Genomic DNA, 18,646 nt, shown 5'->3' with positions numbered 1-18,646 from the left:
GTGCTTTATAGTCACAAAGTCTCCAAAAGTCTCCAACAATGCCAGAAAATGTAGCTAGATTTGTCACTAGTCGCTTTTTGAAAATAATCGCCAAAGGGGTCTGAAAAGTCGCTAAATCTAGCGACAAAGTCACCAAGTTGGCAGCACTGGTTCTCTACCACCGGACTGTGTGTCGGTGGTGCGGTAAAAGCGGCGCTGGCAGTGGACCAAACCAATGTGAGGCAAGGGAGGGGGAATAAAAAATTTTAAAACGTTTGCATTTTTATTGTTTTACTTCTTACACAACTATTTTAAGTATTATAAATCATTAAATTATTTTCAGTACACATATTTTAATGATATTTTAGGGGGGGACAACGCTCAGATAGAGCACAACTGTGTATATGCGTTGTTGTAGCTCGCATGCCACTGAGGCGATATCAGACTTCATTCAAAGCACATTTACATTGTCTGAATCATTTCTTTTTCCCTACATAGTGCACTCTGTGCCATTCCCTATAAGACCTTGTAAATTTATCAATAAGTAATTTATAATGTAGGAGTCGGAGTGCTTCAAGATCTATATTGAGCATTGGACTGGACAGAAGAATTGATGCTGAAGCTGAAGTATAAAATGATGTCATAGAAATTCTGAACTTTTTTTGTCACGCTAAATTTTGAATGCTTATATTTTTGGCATTGTTTCGAAGCACACTAGCTTTTAGATTAACCATATAGTAAAGCTAATATAGTCATAGTAAAAGCCAAAATATTTTAGCGGAAAAATCTCACAATCAGAAAATGCTTCCTAATTGATAAGTTGTCTCAAAGATTGTGGATGAACATAAACTTGCATCTGCACTTGTAAAAAGATGTGAAAGTGTGGCACCTGGGAAAGTGCTGATGTGTTCATGTTTTGAATCTTACAACTGTGATTTTCTGAATGATCAATTGAAGGGTGTACTATGAGCTAAAATTAAACTTTAACTCTTTCCCCACCAGCATTTAAAAAAGGTGCCAGGCACCATCAGCATTTTTTATGATTTTCACACAAAAGTTTAATGCCTTCAGGATAATGTTCTTTTTTAAATATAAACATACAATATATCAAATGAAAAACAGACCCTCTGCTTTCAAACAAATCATCCTATATTCAGACACATCCAAAGCATGCAGACACATTTTATACAAAAATGTTAGCTCAGTGTATTTTTTAATATGCTTTAAGGTCATCTACTTGTTGTTTATTTTGCTTGTTATCAGAAATAAACTACTTTAAAAGGACTCTGTTGTTATTGATTATTTGCGGAGTTTACCAGAAGTTACGCTTGTTCTATGAAAGCCATTTGTTTATGTTGTTATTGCTAATATATAATAGATCGGTGAAAATTACTGTAGATGTTAAAGCGGTCTGTCTTAATATCAATCAAACAATAAAAGAAAGACAAAAGTTGAACATAATTTGTTCTGTTATGTTTACCTGTTTTGCCTGGTTTACCTTGTTTCTTGTTTTATTTTAATAAATAAGTGCATTTGGATCTGCTGCCTTTGCCTTCCTTTCAACCAACGTTACAATTATGACTTTGTGTTTCAAATCTATTGGTATTAGCATGATTTTAAGGTATGAATGCTGTAATTTTGTTGTCAAACCTTCAACTTTAACTTGATTTTTAAAAATGTACTTTGCTGATTCTTATCGACTTCAAACAGGTGTTGCCAGATTCCAACAAATCATACCAACAACTTATTTCAAAGATGTTTTAATCCAGAATGACAATAACTATTTTTTTATCTCTTGTTGATCAATAAATGAAATTCTTTTCTGACCCAATTTGTCAGCAGGGGTCAAATACTGTATTGTATTGTCTAAAAGCTGTTGTTGTGTCATGTTAGTTAGTGCTTACCTCTCTGTCAAGTGTTGGGAGTTGGACATATATGGCCCCGGTCTCTTGATTAATTTTAAACATGTTAGGGTGACTCTGTTCAACGATACTGTAGGTGATTTTTGAATGCAACGTTCCTTCTTCATCTGCATCTGTTGCTGTGATACTCATTACATATGTGTCTGGATTGTGATACAAAGATAGAGATGGAGAAAAGACAAGAGATTAGTTAAAAATAAAAAGAAAGACCCTTTTACTACACATCAAAGTCAGAGCTTATAAATACACAAAAAAATTCACAAAATCACAAATATACACAAAATGTTGCTCTGTAGCTGATGCGCTTCAGTTCAGCACCACAGACATCACAGCAGAAAATTTGGGGTTTAAATCCCAGCTAACAAAGCCAAAGTATCATGAAAAAAAACTGGAGGAAAAAAAATCTACAAGAAATTATGAAACACCTGTGGGGACGACTCCTCTTTTATTTCATCCAGCAAATAAAAAATACATGGCATGGCAAACCTATGATTTTAAATAATATGTTCCTCTGGCATTACAAATAAACTGTTACGTGTTAAAAAAATCCTATGATGTGTACCACGTACTGTATGATCTATGCCATGCCAATTCAAGGACAAAATGATTTAGCACATGCTTTTCGGCATTAAATAATGGTGCAAATACCAGTAATTTTACATGTGCAAAATTAGTAAATCACATTGTGTGAATCATTTAAATAATCTGAAAAGGGAAATCTTAGAAATGCATATGCAATAAGGTCAGTCGCTACAATAACTAGACCACAATTTAACGACAAAATGATGGTGTCACGCCCCTTGGGCTTTGTTCCCTCTCCCGTTATGTCTTTGTTTCATTAAAGGTGAGCTAAATGCAAGAATTGGGCACACCAGTGCACAGGTGACAGTGGCTTTAAAATCTCCCTGGTATCTTCAGTGCTTCAGCGTCAGAATTTGGTCCACAGACATGGCGTTTTTGGATTTATCCATTCCATGATTGGTTTTTAGTGTTTAAAGTGAATGACAGCTGTTTTCATCTTTTAAAACTTAGGAATAAAATATCATTTGTATTTGCATTCTCTGACTCCTTTCTTGTTATTTACCATCGGGGACGTAACAGACGGTTTGCACTGGTGCTGTTAATCTGGCCCTTAATCTGATGTGTAAAAAAAAACAATTACTATAAGCAAGTTCATACTTGAGTATGTTGGGATTATTTTAGCTCCATTTATGAACAGAATGTTTACAAAGTGGTACCTAAAGTTTTGTCTGTAATATAGTGATTTGATTTGTTTTGTTTTGTCCTCTAAAACCTTATCCACAAACAAATGCAAAAGCCTCTAAGTGCATCTGACATGTTTTCTTGTAAATTAGCTTTTACATTTTTTTTTTCAGACTTTCAATGGATTCTGCCAACAAACCGATGTTTCTGAATGACCTGAGGTCAGGATTAAGCGAATTTGAAGTGAAAGTATTTGATGAACATATTAGATTTCTCAATGGGTGGGATCGGTCCGACAAACCCAACGGGCCCCGCGGGTTTGGGTCAAAAATATAAGCAAATGACTTGGGTCGGACCTCGGGCATAATCTTTTCCGCTCAGTGAAAAAAATATGAATCATCTCTGCTGTTCATCGTAAAGAAAGTCTGGCTGCTGCGTGCAAAGTGCATCACGGAGAGGGGGGGCAGACCTAACGCTGATGATGTAGTTGGAAAAAGAAAACTTCTACTACAGGAAGAATAGCCGTTGGCTGGGTAGATGTTTGAGTTCTTTTTCTTTATTATTGTGTGATTTTTATTTAAGGCACATTTATATAGATTATTTAAAGTTTATTGTTTCAGTTGTTTGTATTGTTAAAAGGTTTATTTGAATTCCTGTCTGCTGTTCATGATAATACGTAAATGAAGAAAAAAAAAGGGGGGGGGGGCGGTCGGTGTCGAGCAGATAATTTATGTTGATGTGTCGGGTTACAACAGGTCCAGGCTTTCAAAGCCACGGGCCATGTCCGGTTGTCATTTTCATGCCCGTTAAGAACTCTAGAGCATATAATACATGCAATATAATATGAGCATTGGGTTAATATCAATATCTCATTTTTGACAGAGGTACTGGTTTAAAGGCTATCGCTTCTGAGCTCCTCAAATCACATTTCACACCCCTTTTTTTGGTTTGTTTTCTTTGCAATTTGTTCAAATCAAATAAATATAAAATAAATCCAAAACTATTATTCTTTTATCAAGCAGTGTAGTTCAGAAGCAGATGGTTGATAAGAAGTGGTGATGTAACGCTGAGGTCAGGTTTGGAAAATAGTTTCCAATGCTGCTTGAAAGTTTGTGAAGAACGCAGCAGTGAACCACCACCACCAGCTTTGTTGTTTTAGCAACAAAATTAATTAAGGTCCATCCATATTTATATCCATACTTTTTTTTAAGATACAAACAGAAAATACAGGAAAGATGTACACAAAATAAAAAATAAACAATTTTCAGAACTAAATGTCTTCTTTAGGCATCAGTCAGTATTTAGTGTGACCTCTCTTGACACGAAACACATCTTGAGCTTTTTTGAGGAGAATGAAGTCCTGAAGTCATTTAATTAGAACTACAAATTAAGATTTAATTTAATTTAATTTAGGTTTAAAAGATCCTGCAGCTGCCTGCTATTGCTCAAGGGGAAGGGGAGTTTACCCTAAAACTTGACACATCAGTTTACATTTTTATACAGTTTTTAATACTATATACACATTTCCTGTATTTTCTGGATGTATTCTATTAAAGAGACTGAGAAACAATTATATATGATCATTATAACATTGCAAAAATAACAAATCACAAACCATTTTCTGGAAGGCATTAAACTTTTGTGAAAATCATAAAAAATGCTGGCGGCGAAAGAGTTAAGGTATCGTTGCTGTCATTTAAAATACTCACTCAGTCCATCACTACTTATTTGAAAGCATTATTAGTTACTAGGGATGTCCCGATCCGATCACGTGATCGGAAATCGGCCCCGATCACGTGGTTTCAGACTCGATCGGAATCAGACGTTAGGTGTGTTCGACTTCATGCAGCGCTGCGCAGACCGATCGGCGGCTGACTTAAAGCAGTGCATTCCGGTTAGTGCATACTTTTGTCCGACTTAAGCTGGCGCTGCAGGCACGTGACTGTGTCATGTGGTTTTTAAGTACCGCGAGAGCGATTCGAGATCAGCCGCCTGAGTCAGCCAGCGCAGTTTGCGAAGAGGAGCTGCACGGGCTGTAATGACGACACAGCTGTTTCACCATTGGTCAGATTCACCACATGACAACAATCACGTGTGTTTCGTGCTTATTTTCACGCCCTCAGTTCCACAAATGCTCACAAATCTGTATTTTTATAACAGTTAAAGCTATTTTCATGTAGTCGCGATGTTATATTGTTTCATCTTCATCAAAATAAAATGGATACAAAACGTAGACCCAACTACATTGGTATTTAAATAATTTATGCTTATTTTGAACTTTTTATTCTTGTAAAAACAGATGCTGTAAGCCTCTTCAGTTCCACTCATGCTCATACACGGACATTCAAAACAGTATAATCCACTTTTATGTAGTTTACATTTTTCAATCTTGTTTAATCCGATTAAGCAAGCAAAAGGCACGTGATCAGCCATGCTTGACGTAAATGCCGCAAACTATGGGAACCACAGCGCGTCCGACTTCACGTCTCCGTTTTCAGCTCCTCCCCGCCTGCACGCGGCTAATCTCGCCGATCGGTTACATCCAGCCACAGCCGATGTCGAACACACCTGTTATCTTTCGATCAGGACTCGGATACATATGCAGGGTTTAAATTGGGCAAGCACACATACTGAAGGTCTCGCTCTGCTCCGCGCCAGTGTACGCGCTGCGCTGGTGCGTGTGAACTGACGCGAATAATAAACGTGTTTTCATTCATAGGCTTCACACACTCATGCATGCGGTGCACCCAAAACCGGGTTTTTACCGCTCATTAAAACGACGCGTCGACCGTTTTTGTCACTATGTGCTCAGTTAATCTACATCAGCACGCAGCTCCGTGTCTCACTCAGAACCTCAAGAACGCACATTCGCGCAGGAGGATCACATTACACATTGTAGAGATGAGAGATAGAGAGAGAGGTAAGAAGGGTGCACACGTCGAAAAAACTTAATAGAAGTCTAGAAACAAAGTATTAAAGTATGTATAGCCATATCAATCATCATCAAACAATATGTTAACTAGATAACTGGATACAACTTATTGTATAGTTTAATAAAATAATGTATTTTGATTATACAAATAAATTACAACCTAACTATAGTGATTGTTTAACTAACTGCTGACCAGCTTAGGGAATCTCTATGGCTAATTTATAAGACATATTGCTGAATCAGTATGTTGTTTTATTGTTAATTGAGTCTTTTTGGGTAGCCTATCTTATGCCTAGAAGTAGTCAAGGAGGTTGAGTCTTATAACTTCCTATAAAGTTTGATCAATTGTGCATAATGACATGTGCAACAAATGCATATAGGGTCAGACTCATAGATTTGCATAATTTAAAGTTCAGGTTTTAAAGTTTGGGTCAACCTGTGGCACAGCTTTAAAGCTGAAATTTATAAAATCCTATCAGAGGTCCAAAATGTCATTGAAACACACCAGTGGCTTTGCTGTCATCAGGATTAAACATGTTACCCCTCGAACCCTCCCTCCCAACAGAGCATCCCCACAAAACAAATCCCATTTTAACCCCTGAACATATATACTATATTCTCATTATTTTTTAACACATCAATAGTTATGCGCTGGGACAGAGTTAGACCCTTTTGACTCCACACAAAAACAGCAATGCGTGCGGCATGACATAAGGAACATCCTGGTTCTGTTTTTTCGCTCTTCTTTTTTTTAAGTATTATAGAAGTATCGGATCGGGACTCGGTATCGGCAGATACTCAAAATCAAATGACTCGGACTCGGACTCGGACTCGAGGGCAAAAAAACCTGATCGGGACATCCCTATTAGTTACGATACAATAAAACAGTTCTCAGATCCAGTCATTCAACACTATGACTCAATAATAACCAGTGCACTCAAAATATCGCCATTCTTAAAAAACATAAATTATACAATGAAATCTGTAGACCTGATGCAATGAATAATCCCAGTACCTCTTGAGCTCAATTCAGGAACAGATCCACTCATCTGGCTGTTAAATACAGGAGCACAGTCATTCTGATCCAGTACCACAATCCTCAAGTCGATATCTTTCTCAGCATTACTGCCATTCAGAAACTTGGCCACTCCTCGAAGCTGAAACACAAAAAAGTCACCAAACATTTAACAAAATACATGAGACATGTTGAATACAATCTTAATGAATCCCAGTCTACCCTTTCTCATAACCGGTATACTCTGAGTGGTCACTTTATTAGTTACACCTCACTAAGGCCATGTTTACATTAGAGCATTTGCGTTTTAAAACGGCATTTTAAAATGAAAACGATCCTCGTTTATACTGGCATTTTAAAAAGAATCTTCATCCACACTATACACCACCATAAACGCATGAAACATGACCAATCATGTAACTGGGCATGCGCATAAAAGTGTAAAATAACTTATTACTCTAATAATAGCTTACCTGCACGTTTACGCAGCCTAGGGGTGTGCGATATTGACAAAAATTCATAGCTAGATCCTTTGCCGGCCACTACAACAGACACTATTTTTTAACCTATAAAAATGTGTTTGGGAAAGTCTTATACTGTTCTATCTACCCCCTACAACATATTAATATGATTAATAGGTTAATTTTTATTTTATAACTAAACAGAAATGTCTTTATGATTTAAAAAGAAAGCATTCAAGTGAACAGTACTAAACAGTAGCGAACTTGAAGCAAAAAATAAATTTTAGCAAATGCAAACTTCTATCAAACATAGTAAGAGGTGAAGTATTAATTTAGCCTACCAGAAATGCTTATTGCATTAATTTTTAAAAGTGTGCGAGGTCCGTGCACGTCCTCCGCTAGCAATACACAAATAGCTAAAAGCGCAACGCCTAAAAGAGCATTATATATTAATGACGATGAGTTTATTGTTTTTATTAATTTATATTCACAAAACTTATCAACAAAACATCGATTCAAATTAAGAGACAAATTATCTGAAACGAAATTCATTTTAAAGTAGCAAACAAAACTTACATTAAACTGGAAAAGAATTTCTGACCCATTACAATTCTCCCTTCATATTAGCCTTTACAACGCCTATATGGCATTTAAAATTACAGTCTATCTTTCGTAAGCTAACTAAATTTAAACAAAACATAAACACTTATACTGTTCTAGCTCCCCCCTACAACATATTAATATGATTAATAGGTTAATTTTTATTTTATAACTAAACAGAAAGGTCTTTATGATTTAAAAAGAAAGCATTCAAGTGAACAGTACTGAACAGTAGCGAACTTGAAGCAAAAATAAATCAGCAAATTCAAACTTCAATCAAACATAGTATGAAGTGAAGTATTGCTTTAGCCTTTACCAGAAATGCTTATTGAATTAATTTTTAAAAGTGTGCGAGGTCCGTGCACGTCCTCCGCTAGCAACACACAAATAGCTAAAAGCCAAGCGCCTAAACGAGCATTAAATATTAATGACGTTGAGTTTATTGTTTTTATTAATTTATATTCACAAAACTTATCAACAAAACATCGATTAAAATTAAGAGACAAATTATCTGAAACGAAATTCATTTTAAAGTAGCAAACAAAACTTACATTAAACTGGAAAATAATGTCTGACCCATTACAATTCTCCCTTCATATTGGCCTTTGCAACGCCTATATGGCATTTAAAATTACAGTCTATCTTTCATAAGCTAACTACATTTAAACAAAACATAAACACATTAAACCCAACAATACTCAAACATTCATATAAAACAGACATTATCTATAAGGATACATGTTAAAACTATCCGATATAGCGTTTATAATAGCTGGTTGGTAGATGTTTACTATTTTTGGCAAAACCTCCGTAACAAACCAACATTTACATGAATAAAATAATTTTTACTTTGAAAATGATGCGCTGTCACGTTAACATCAGCTGTTCGTTTACATAAGACTCCGTCTATGTTCATTTACACTCAGAGCAACGTCTGAGTTCTCAAACTAAAACAGGGTCTTCAGCGTTTGCGAACGAATCCGTTTATGAGGGTCGAAAACGGTGATGTAGTGTAGATGAAAGGCGTAAACGTAGCAAAAGTAACGCGTTTTAAAGGATAAACGCATTAATGTAAACATAGCCTATTACTGCCAAGAGGATTCAACAAAGTCATGTAAATACTCTTCTGCTTCATCACACAGCTGCAGATTTGTTGGGCTGCTGTGAATCTACGAAAGGTGTTGCACTGGATTCAGATCTGGTGAGTGTAGAGGACACAATGAAGCCATTGTCATGTTCCTGAAACTATTTCCAGATGATGTGTGCTTTGTGGCATGTTGTGTTATCTTGTTAGAAGTACCTATTTAAAGAGGGTCTGTCGGGTATAGACCATGGTCATTAAAACAAGTACATGGTCAGCTACAATACTGTTGCTGGTTGTGGAATTTAAACAATGCTCAATTGTTATTAATGTGCTCAGAAAATATTGTCCACACCATTATATCATCACATCCATAGATCCAACAGATCAATGCGTTAGGGTTCTTTAAGCTAAATTCAGATCTCATCATTTATACCTTGCATTGAGTGAGGATGAGCAAATAGTAATTTATATTTTTCCATTCTCTATTACAAAATGATGTATGATTTGTTGGAATCTGACAAAAAAATGAGAGAGCTACACCTGTTTAAAGTTGACAAAGTCAAAAACAATATCTATGGGGAAAATATATGTTCAACTTTTTTCTTTTATTGTTTGATTGACATTGAGACAGACAGCTGTAATGCAAGCATCTAATATAATCTTACACATCAGATATTTTTCCCAAGAGTTAACCAAACATTTACTTAAGACATAACAGATTATATCTGTGAGAATTTTTCTCAAAACAAATATTTTTAAAGCGTTATGTTATTCTGTGTAGATGTCTATATATCGGGGTCTGTGCATGCTTCAGATCTGTCAGTCAGCACAAGGAAGATTGTTTTCAAGTCTTGTCGCTCTTTTAACATCAAGCAAGTCCTGCACTTTATTTTCTAATTTCTGCATGTTTTAAAACTAAACCAAAATCCTACTTGTCAACATTGGGATTTGAAAACAAGGGAAATTTCCCCAAAATTTCCCTAAACTTATTTTCTCAGGTCATTTTGCTCATCAAAAAAATGCATCTTGATTTAAGAATGTTTAGATATTTTTACTGAAAGCAAGACAAAAAATACTAAGTAAGAAAATCACTTGCTGTGTATACCTTGTATATATGTTTGACTTGTTATACACATAGGTCGCAGACGTTGCATTGCTTAACACTTTCTGAGTGAAGTACTAAAGCACAAACAGCAGTGTTTCCCTACACGCAAAGTTACAAAAAAATATGCACACCTGGCCACACACACTAGCCGCACATCCAAATGTCAACCTCCACCCATCCTTGGGAAGCTTTTCTTTATCTCGATTAATTTGCGGTGTCGTTTGATTAATATTTTACAAATATACTGCCACCTCCTTTACCCGAGGTAAATGTAGAAAACATTAAATACGACCAGTTGGATTTTTTTATAGAAGGACAAAAAATATGGGAGAAATACGGGAAATTGTTTAAACAGGATGATGGCGGGTATGCAAAAAGTCAGACGTGCATGGAGATTAAGCATTTAGGAAGGAACACCTCTCAGAAAACATAGAAATAAAGATGATTTTAGATGTTCAATGAATATATTTAGAGCATTGAGATCGCTAGAAGAGGGCTTATTGTACTTATTTTTATGAAAACTCCTTTCTTTTCCCTACAGCTTAAAATTAGACCGTGCACATTCCCACTCATTTTGCCAGCACAGTTCACATATAATGTTTAGTATGATATATGCTAAGGTGGGTAATGCTAACAAAAGGAGGAAGTGTCTGTGTTGAAAACTATTCTTTCAACTTTCTGGCATGGACTAGAGTTAAAAGGCTTAGGTTGTCTTTCTGTGGGGCTCTAAATTTATTTTTATGCTGTTTGTTTTTTGCCAAGGGTTCATCATGTTTGTAAAATGTGCTACACTTGTGACTTTAAAACATCTACCTGTGAAATGTTGCGAGTAGGGGAGAGCCGGGCAGGGCACATCATAATGCATTTTGGTTTTGGATTAATCATTTCAAAAATATTAGATGAATCATTTTTTTGACACAATTAACACACACACACACATTTCTGCTTAACACTTGAAGTTTGTTTGTGGGACCTACTGTTATTGGTAGGAGTGCAAACGTGACAACTTACCCCATAGGTGGGGTTCGTTGTAACAAACAGAGGGTTTTGTTGTAACACCTGCTAGAAAATTTAGTTTAAACACAAATAATTCAATCAAATTCTGTCTGTATACTAAAGGTGAATATTGTTTATATATCTGCCAATAATAGATAGATATCCACACATTCATCCATCCATCATCCGTCATCTAACCATCCATGTATTATGAAGCAATGCATAAAAATTGATTTTTTTGAAAGGGCCGCACATTTAAGACATAAAATTCATTATTGTCAATTATTGTTGTAAATTACTGATATTGCATTTACAGTTACTGTTTTCATAAATTGTTTGTATGTAAATGTACAAAATGGTGCTATGTTTTAGGGCTTTTGCACATTTTCTATAGCCTGGCTCCGCCCTCCTACGTGCTTCCGCTTAATTTTCATTTCCCTTCAGCAGTACGTCTGGGATTTCTCTATAGAGTTTCGTTTTCTCCTGCAAAAATCTGCAGGACCAATCAGCGAACAGATGGGGGTGGCTAAGAACGATGACGTAGAGGTCGCGCGTCAGTTTGAGTTGTAGTTCAGTAATGGCAGCGGAGAAAGACGTGAGAAAAGCTATTCGGGCCGTTGTTGCAAAACTGCCGAATATACAGAAGTTAAAGCCGGAGCAAGAACCAGGTTTGCTAAGTTTTGTTTGTCTGATTATTCTGACTTGTTGTTTCCGTCCGGTTTCGGTGCATGATATACGTCACGACCTCACGTTAGCGATTGGCTTTGGCAGATCCTGAGTACTCTGGGCAGATCCAATAGTTTTAAACTTCAACAATGGACCCTCCTTAACGGAAGTAACGCTTTCCAATGGAGCGTGGCCAGACTCTCTGTACAAATGAAATGAATGTACGAGAGTCTGGTTGGACCAGGCTACATTTTCTATACCTGCATCCGAAATCACCTACTTCCATGTGAAAATCAGTAGGCGAAGCGAGTAAGTAAAAAAAGAAAAAAACAGGAGGCAAAAAGTACCCGGATGACCTACTAAGAGGAGTACCTCAACGAAGAAGGATAGGCGTTGTCATTTTCCTGAACCAACTATAGTTCGGCTATGAGTAACCCAACAAAAGTAACTTGAATTTGGTTACATGTCGTTTTTGCCCAAATAAGATGTTAGACGTCTATAACACCTCTGAAGGTGGTCGAAAGTGGATGCATTCAAAACGTTTTGAACAACGTTTACACCTGGCATTAACGTCGTCCACTTGTGATCCGATCGATGAAAACGCATGTTAATGCCAAGTGTAAACAGCCTCTTAGTGAAACCAGCAGGGGTCCTCACCCTGTAGTCTGTGTGGGTCCTAACACCAAGTTAGGTGCACCCAATTTTTTTACCACATCCCATGTAACATAAACCTCATTCACACAGACCTCTGGTCCCAGAAAATACCCGTAAAATTGCCAGACAAGCGTCTGTGTGAACAAAAACTCGTTCCGTTAATCTTCTGGGATCGTTGCCGGAAAGAGGACCTAGTAAGATACGCGGATAACCCTCTGTGTGAACAAGAATGCCATAAAGGGCGTGTCGAAGTGAGGACGCGCGCATCATCATCACAACACAAGTTATGGTTCAGCTCCTTACAACGAGAGATAACATGTATATAAACATTCACCACGAGAAATGTTGCAAACTAGATTGAAGCAGTTATCAGGAAATGATATATGAGACGCATAAACAATGACGCACGTGCCGTAGTGAGGACGCGCGTGTCATGGCAACATGAAGTTGGTTCAACTCTTTAAAATCAGGGATTTACAACATTCACTACGAGAAATGTCAGCATACTAGACTGAAGCGGATATCAGGTAAGTTAGCTCGTTACTTACTGCGTTGAAACGGAGATCATTCAGCAGCATAAAAGAATATCGCGTCACGTGCTCATTTGAGCTATAATAAACGAAAATACCCGCATGTCATCCCAACGAGATATATTGTTCAGCTCCTCAAAATGCGGGTTTTAAATGCATATAAACAATCACGATGAGAAATGTCTGAAAACTGTATCAAAGCAGAAATCAGGGAGCTTGTCAAATAACACTCTGAAGCTGAGATCATTCACCAGAATAGAACTGTGCATTCACGCGCTCCTTTGTAGTCTTATCATAAACAAAAATGCACGCTGTTGTTTCTGGAGAGAGAAATAATAAATAATATGCAAACTTCAGACGCTGCGTAGAAGAGAGGGCGGGACTTTCAACAGGTCACGTGTCTTTCCGGGACCATCAGAAGCCGTGTAAACTTGGCAGTGTGAATGAATAAAATATCAAGCGGTCCCGTAAAATTCCAGGATGCCTGTCCCGTGTATCTTACGGAAAATCTGTGTGAAAAGGGCTTTAGGTAAAGGTGCTTCAATGTATTTAGGCTTCCTTATCTCACGCACACTTGCTCTGTTTTGCCCAAACACACACACACACTCGCCCTTTCTCATTTTGATTCGGTCTCTCTCGTGCACTTTTGGTCTCTCTTGCGGCATTCGCTTCACATTTGTCCACAACCGCGGCTCATATTTGTGAGGAAGCAGGAGGGAAGAGTTCTGCCTGTCACTATCTCTGATTGGTTTAGACCACGATAAGTGTGTGTTTAATGTGTGTCTGTTGTTGAACCACAACGAGACTTTGAGAGTCGTGTGCAAAACTGTGCAAAACATCAATCACAGCGACATGATACACTCATCACAACAGAGAGGGTTAAAACCAGGAGAGCAAATATAACCTTTAAATTATGATATGATACAATAGGTGGACCTCAAGAGAATATTATCAAATAAAAAAGCTGTGCATATGCAAGAAATATTTATGATAAGATGTAACAGATGAAAGAAATCATGCTCACGTGATAAAAGGCCCTTTCCTCTCGGTCTAACACTCCATGAATCTTGACCAAACCGTTCTGACTTCCAACCGTGAATAAGTTGAATGGGGGCTGATCAGCACCTGGTCCCGTCAGAGAATACCTTATACTCGTCCTGGTCTCTTCATCTGATCGGATCTGAAAACAATATTTATCAAAGGATCACCTCAATCCACAAACAGATCCTCCTTAAAAAGTTTAGATTCTCCTCTCACAGTTATTAACTACAGAATGAAGGGAATTTATTTTTATTTCAATTACATAAAAAAGTTAAAGCAATGCCGGATTTACAGAATTTAAGCTTTTAAAGGAACAGAGACACATTATAATGAAATTAAGTTTAATGTACCCTTTTTATATGACTGCCTGTAGTTTTACAACCAGGGGCGCCGTAAAGGGGGGAAAAGTTAGGACGATTCTAAGGGCCCATTAACTTTTGAGGGCCCCAGCCAAGGACTGTGCCGCAAACGCAACCCCCTTAAGCTGAGCCCTTTTAGCTCCGCCCCCGTCTTTACTCTGCGTGTTAGCGCCGTCTTCAATCCACGGTCTCACAGTGCGCGTGAACTTCAGAAGAGAGCAAGGTGTGTGTATTTACTGCTATTTCCTATGATATCTGAATATGTGCACTTCCTTACTAAAAATGCAGTTTACACAATGTGACGCTGGAGCAATACAATGCAGTTTTCTTTCCACTGTAAAGTCTTCGCTCTGTTCACCTCAGTTTAAAAATAAACAAGGTGATTTACGTTCCCTGTTTTGTGTTATGATTCTAACGCGAAGTCAGCCCTTATAAGCTGTTTTATTTAACGTAGCCCATATAAGCTAATTAACATAAACTAGAAATGCGATCGGTTAAACACTCCAATGTTTTATAACGCAATATGCCAAGGAGGAAGGATTTTTATGCAGTCGTGAATCGAGTTGATTGTGATAAAACTGAAATGCAACTAAGGCTAAACTAGTCCAGTTATTAAAGCTTCTCACCTTGCAACAGGTTTAAGAAATCAATGGAAATCTTTCGTAATCTGCTATAGTTGTCATTCATTTCATTTTAGAGCCCCGTTGATTAATAAACAGTCTGAAGAATCATTTAATAACAGTATAGCTGTTTTCTCAAGTTCACAGTTTCAATGATCTGTCGTTATTTTTGCATTACTGAAGCTGCTGGTGTGTGAAACTTGTACTTTACCTTATAAATAATGCTAATAATTATAATACAGGCTTTGATCAAGCATTTTTGATCCAGTCTTATTTGAGGCATAAGGTATAGAAAAGATGCATTGTTGTTGTTCGCCATTTTTAAATGTTACAATGGTATGTGTGTAACAGCTCAAGTATGTCACTGAGACTGCATGTGAAAATCAGACTAAAGCCTCAAATCTTATTGTGAAATAAAAAGCATCACAGTTTAATTTCAAGCATTAATTTCACTATGATTTCAATCGCTGACATGACATTACTCAGTCAACATTAAATATATCAAGTTCATATTTTCACAAAATGTTCTTTACATTATATAGGATGATTTTATGTGGAAAACAGTAAATCACAAATAAATACTTCAGCTGGGTTTTCACAGGCATGGTCACATTTATCTTTAATCTTTAAGAATGTTGCATTTTCTCTGAATATTTGATTTAATGTACTGTATTTTTCAATTAAATTTACATTGAACAATAAATTATCTTAGCTGCAGACATTGTAGGTGTCTATAAATACTGATAACTGTGGTCAAAACAATATCAAAATAAATAGTTCTGTATTATTAAATTACAGACAAAGATTTTGAATAGCTACAGTAGGTTGGATTGGATGTTTGGTGTGAAATGGGTATGGTGGGGGCCTGACCCCCTATTCTTTCATAGGGCCCAAAATTGCTAGCGGCGCCCCTGTTTACAACTGTCATATAATGTGTGGTGTTGTCGTGATGTTATACTGGATGAGTTTACTCATATTAAACCCTGACTCTGTGCTTCTTTCCTCATAACATTACTTTAGATTAAACCCATTTAAGACAAAGTGCAGTCCTATTGTTCAGATCCTGCAAAATAACTCCAGAGATAACAGCAGAAGTGATAAAGATCTTACTTTAGCAATGTAATCCAAATGCATATAATTCACATTTTCCGTCAGTTTTCGGGGTGGAATGATCCATTCTCGCTTCTGTCGGATTTTTTGCTGTATTCCTGCTGATGGTACAGCTCCCATTATCTATAAAAACACAAACACAACTCATCAGTAACAATACAGCTCATACACTGCAGAAGTCAAATCTGCAAAATATTTTTAGTATACTGCTGTAAAAACCTATTTCATAAGAAAAAACAAAATGCAATGTTTATGTTCTGGGATCCCTCTGTGTTTTATGTTTATTATTGTTAAGATTGTGAAGAAAGGCATTGTTAAACTTCTGACCCCAGCTGAGCAACACTTATTGTTCATGCGATGAAGAATGTCAAGTGAAGTTCACGAGCCCCTCCCCGACCACTATCACACATATGTGTGTAAATGACCAGCAATAGCCTATTGTCAGGAAACTTTACTTTACACTCGTTCTGCTCATACTGTATATAGAAGAATATAATCCTCAAAAACACTGTATGTTAATGAATAGTGTAACATTTATTCCCGGACCAAACGGAGTTTTACGAAGAAAAACAAACAAACACAAACAAGCGCTGCTGTTATTCGTGTGAAGTGTAGTGTTGTGTAAAAGTGTTTGACTCACCGCTAACAGCAGTAATATGAGCAGTGTATAGACGCAAAACTTCGACATTATGGGCTCCTGCTGCTCCGTTACTCGCGGATCTTTGACTCGTCTCGGACTGCACTGAGATCAGCAGCACTGAAGGGAGTCAGCAGAGGCGGAGGGCGGAGTTTGGATGCGCGCTAACCACCGTCCACCCCTACGCGCGTACATGAGAACCTCAGCCCTCATTACAGGTTTACATAAACACTTACGTTTTAAGATTAGATTTAACTTTATTGTCATTGCAAACAAGAAAACAAGGCAACGAAATGCAGTTGGCATCTAACCATGACTGCAGAATTCAGCAGTAGAGCTTCTCAGGTGAATGATGAAGTTACTAAAGTCTGTGAGCAGAAATCCAGATTATCTAGTGGATTTGGGGGATGATCCCTGCTGAAAAAAACAGCATCAAACCAGCATGGACCAGCATGGGAATCATGCTGGTCTATGCTGGTTTAGCTGGTGGTCCCAGCATACCAGCACCAAAACACAACATATGCTGGTATGACCAGCATGGGATGCTGGTACTAATGCTGGTTTAGCTGGTGCTAATGCTGGTTTGGTGCTGGTTTAGCTGGTGCTTATGCTGGTGCTGATGCTGGTTTAGCTGGTGTTCACAAGCAAACCAGCACCAAAACACAACATATGCTGGTCTTGCTGGTATGCTGGTTTTTTCAGCAGGGTTATGTTTTATAGTGAATGTAATGGTAATTACATGAAAGAATTAGTGCTTAGTGAAGATAAGGGAGTATATTTACAGCAAAATCATTCCACCTCCTGTGACTGACCCGTGGGGTGTGTTTCTCTTTTACTGTCTATGGGTGTGAGAGATAGCAGAGGGAGTAGCCTACAGTATCTCTGCGTGAATCCAGTTCTCAGTAAACATGTTGATGGCTGAATGAGAAGTGAAGGCTGTGATTAAGTCAACTTTATTGACTAGCAGTACCACAGCCCTGCTGAAAAAAAAACAGCATCAAACCAGCATGGACCAGCATGGGAATTATGCTGGTCTATGCTGGTGGTGGTCACAGCATACCAGCACCAAAACACAACATATGCTGGTATGACCAGCATGGGATGCTGGTGCTAATGCTGGTTTGGTGCTGGTTTAGCTGGTGTTCACTAGCAAACCAGCACCAAAACACAACATTTGCTGGTATGCTGTTTTTTCAGCAGGGAGTCCTACAGTGAGAGATGTGATGGGTCACGTATGTTGGTGTGAGTGCACATTTTTCTGCATCTGATGTGAGAATAATGGCTGTGCTGGAAACACAATAAGTAGGCTACAGTAAGGACAGATATGCAAGGACAGTAACTGATATCAAAACCAACATGAACACATCACAACTTGAATATGTTTATTTTATTGGTTTATTTGATAGGGACCATGCATATTCATGAACATTGTTGTATAAAATACACCATGTAAATATGCCAAAATAACTAATTTTCATCTGTTGTCCCTAGACAAGTGACATAAGACTAACATAAAAATGACAAACAATCATGCAGCATTCATTCACTATAAATGAAAATGAAAAGATGCACATAATAGTCACATAAACATTGACAAACAAACAACAAAATGAAAAATACATAATTGGAAAGACATTGTTCATCCACCTCTATTCAATTTTACAATGAAAGTGTATGAGTGATGATACAATGACAAAAAAGTGATTACATGTCTGATTTTCCAAAAGCCACT

The 18,646-nt window shown here is 37.4% G+C and overlaps 1 protein-coding gene across 1 annotated transcript in view; it reads right to left on the bottom strand.

Moving 5' to 3' along the window:
• The window catches only part of dsg2l (desmoglein 2 like), a 62,301-nt gene extending 45,253 nt beyond the window's left edge, over positions 1-17,048 (bottom strand). Inside the window, exons 1-5 of the mRNA XM_065272961.2 lie at positions 16,918-17,048; positions 16,278-16,400; positions 14,172-14,327; positions 7,052-7,193; positions 1,884-2,044 (exon numbers count right to left, since the gene is read on the bottom strand). Of these exons, the coding sequence (XP_065129033.1) occupies positions 1,884-2,044; positions 7,052-7,193; positions 14,172-14,327; positions 16,278-16,400; positions 16,918-16,965 (630 nt within the window). The 5' untranslated portion in view covers positions 16,966-17,048. The remainder of the gene's footprint in view (positions 1-1,883; positions 2,045-7,051; positions 7,194-14,171; positions 14,328-16,277; positions 16,401-16,917) is intronic.
• Between the last annotated feature and the right edge of the window lie 1,598 nt (positions 17,049-18,646).

The sequence above is a fragment of the Paramisgurnus dabryanus genome, chromosome 6 (genome assembly GCF_030506205.2).
Source record: "Paramisgurnus dabryanus chromosome 6, PD_genome_1.1, whole genome shotgun sequence".
Classification (NCBI taxonomy): Eukaryota; Metazoa; Chordata; class Actinopteri; order Cypriniformes; family Cobitidae; genus Paramisgurnus; species Paramisgurnus dabryanus.
This window is presented reverse-complemented; position numbering and strand designations above follow the sequence as displayed.